The sequence below is a fragment of the Triticum dicoccoides genome, chromosome 3A, assembly GCF_002162155.2.
Source record: "Triticum dicoccoides isolate Atlit2015 ecotype Zavitan chromosome 3A, WEW_v2.0, whole genome shotgun sequence".
NCBI lineage: Eukaryota > Viridiplantae > Streptophyta > Magnoliopsida > Poales > Poaceae > Triticum > Triticum dicoccoides.
Window position 1 is genome coordinate 416418556 of NC_041384.1, and position 3088 is coordinate 416421643.

A 3088-nucleotide genomic window follows, 5' to 3' on the forward strand; every position below is an offset into this window, starting at 1 on the left:
TGGGCCGGTGCGGTGGAGGAGTCTGGGCGCTGACGTGGCGGGCGCTCGTTGGCCAGGAGCGGCGGCACGGGTGATGTGGCGGCCCCGGATTGGCCGGGCGACGTGGAGGCGGCAGGCTGGACATGTCCGCCGCGTGAGGAAGGAGGATGCTAGGATTTCGTCCACGAATTTGGATGGGGTTTATTTATAGAAAGAGGAAGCTAGAAGAGTCCAAATGAGATATGGTTTTCGCTCACACGATTATGATCCAACGACGGAGAGCATGAAAGAGGTTTAGATGGGCTAGTGGGTTGTTGTGGAGGGGTGCTGGACTGTAAAGAGAAAGGGGGTTTCGGTTAACGCGGTTAACCGTTGGGGCATCACGACCTTCAAATGAAACGAAATTTGACAGGCGGTCTACCGGTGATATACCAAGACCATTCGACAAATCTTGACTCATTCCGAGAACATTTTTCTTCCGCGCACAAAACGAGAATTGGAAGGTGCAACAGGTGCATGTGAGAGTGTTGGATTCCGAAACGGACAATGGAGAAAGTGACCAGATGCAAAAGACGAACATGAATACAAATGAAATACACATAATGACACGGCAAAATGCAACACGCAAGCAAATGACATAACAATAACGACGAATAACTGGAAAACACTTGTAGCATCGGACTCGGAGCTTTACATGAAGCTAGCTGATAAACTATGTTCGATGATCCATCGACTAGTCACTAGTGTGGTGTTTAATTAGCTAGCTGTCCATGGTAGGATAGTAGGCGTAGGTTGCGATGCCGCAGTTGGCGCCGTTCCCGCGCGCGATGCGCATGTAGCCCCTCTCGCCCCACCCCGTTCCCCACTGGTTCTTCAACACCCAGTACTCCTGCCCGCCGCCGTCCGCCCCGTATCCGACCACCGTCACAGCGTGGTTGAGCCTCTGCCCGCATGACGAGCTGCCGGCGTACACGCCGCTCCTGTAGTGCCGGAAGTCTGGGTCCGTGGCCTCCAAGGCCACGGCCACTGGCTGGCTGGCCGCGAGCCACTGCAACGCGCCCTCGTCGCCATATAGGCGCGCCCACCGTGGGGCGCCGACAGAGGCGGCCGAGTTTGGCCTGCCGCCGCCGCTGCGGCACGCGCCCTGCTGGCCGCTATACGCGTACGCCGCCTCCGGCTGTAGGCCACCGCTGGCGGCCACATAGCGGAGTGCGGCGTTGATGTCCCCGCCGCTGCAGGTGTTGGCGCCGCCCGTGCAGTCGAGGACTTGTTGCTCCGACATGGAGATGAGGTTACCGGTGCTAATCTTTACCAGCCCCTCCGTCGCCGCCACCGCCGCGAACGCCCAGCAACTTCCTGCGCGCGCACGCGCATACGTGTAAACATTTAGTATTAATTTGCGAGTTGTGGCGTATGCCATGCATGCACTGCAGCTGCAGAATTATACGTACTACGTACCGCAGAAGCGTTGGTTCTTGACTTGGGTGACGGCGCCCTGGGCCCTCCAGTCCATGTTGTCCGGCATGTACTGAAACTGGCCACTCCTCATAGCGGCAGCCTTGGACACGTTCACCGCTGCCAGCGTCGTGTTGCCCCCAGGATGAAGCTGGTGACGGTACCCGAGGTGCGTCTTCAGGAACTCGTCGTCGGTGAGGTCGGAGAACTGGTTGAGCCCGAGCGTGTACGTCAAGTTGCCCGCCCGGTTGACAGCGTCGACGTGCTGCACGTTGGCCGCGAACACCTCCCGCCGGCGCGATTTCTCGTCGGCGTCCGTGTAGGCGCGCCCGAACTTGGCCATCCACCGCTCGTGCCTGGCGGCCAGGGCCAGGGAGGGCGCCGTGGCGTCGACAACGACAGCGGCGGCCACGAGCGCGAGCACGAGCAGAAGCAGCGCGCCACACGAGCTGGGAATCGGGGCCATTAGTTAGTTCGCTCTGTAGCGGTTCACGTGCTAGCTAGCTAGCTAGCGGATTGAGTGTAATGTGTACGTAGCAACCATGCGGCGCGCGCTCCTATTTATACGCGCGTGGACGTCGAGCAAGATGGAGCGGATACGAAATCGATCGCCGTCGTCGCGCGCATGCAGCATCATTATTGCATGAGGGAGTGCGTTCGTGCGCCGTAGTCGACCATCCGGCGGCTGCTCTTGTCTCTCGGTAGCAGTAGTATCTTCTTCCTCTGGTGAGAAGATTTTTTCTGTTTCCCGGATGGTGCGGCAGAGTGCTCCAGCCCACTACGACGGACGGACGGATACCGTCGCATGCGCGCGGATGCACGGCGAAGTGGAGGAGCCGGAGGAGTTGCTTTCTGATCGAAACGGGTCGGCGTGCGCTTTGCTTGCTTGCTTGCTTGTCCATTCTTATTTTTATTTTTTGAACGGGTCAAAAGGTGGCGTGTGAAATGGAAATCGCGCGGGCTGCGTAGTCGGGGCACTCGCAGAATTTCTACACATGGACGGATTGGTTTATTTGGATTCCAACAGAATTGCGTAGAGTGCTCTGTCCTATTAATTATAGACGGCTCTGTTCGTGATCTTACCCCGCCCAGCCCTAAAACTGTCATCTGCCTACTGCATGGGTTGAGTGGTTTATTTGGATTGAACGTGCCATTGTTTGACGCCGAGATGTCTCTCCATCGGGATCATCAACTTTGCATGTGAGGGTTGATGGACACGGAGCATTGTCACGGTGAATTCATGGTGGAACGTCATAGTATGAGACAGACGCATATCTATTGCGATATGCTTATACTTAATTTGTATGAGGTGCTCAGATTAACGTTTTCAAGGAATTTCACTTCTTCCATCTCAACTGATTTAACCCCTTATTTGGTTCATGTCCGGGGGCGGATGATATTGTATGGGTGTGAGCTTGAAACAAACAGGGGGCTGGCTATGCATCAGGTACCTGGAAAAAAAAAACTTCCATCCGTCACTTCTATTTTAGACCGTCCGATCTTCATCCAACGGCTGTAAACAGATCTGACACTGTCCATCTTCTACATCTGGTTTCTTCTTCGTCATGTGTAGCCACCGGCCAGCCCAGGCCGCCGCATGCCTTCGTCCCCCGCAGTCGGCTGGCGCCACCTCACGCCCCGCCCTCCCCTCCAC

At 56.5% G+C, this 3088-nt stretch overlaps 1 protein-coding gene across 1 annotated transcript; it reads right to left on the reverse strand.

The window, feature by feature from the left end:
* Positions 1–582: 582 nt before the first annotated feature.
* Positions 583–1943, reverse strand: LOC119271587 (ervatamin-C-like). Its single transcript, XM_037553348.1, has 2 exons — positions 1438–1943; positions 583–1335 (listed from the first exon to the last, which is right to left on the reverse strand). Exons 1-2 carry the CDS (start codon positions 1898–1900, stop codon positions 740–742), a joined length of 1059 nt encoding a protein of 352 aa, XP_037409245.1. The 5' UTR covers positions 1901–1943; the 3' UTR covers positions 583–739.
* Between the last annotated feature and the right edge of the window lie 1145 nt (positions 1944–3088).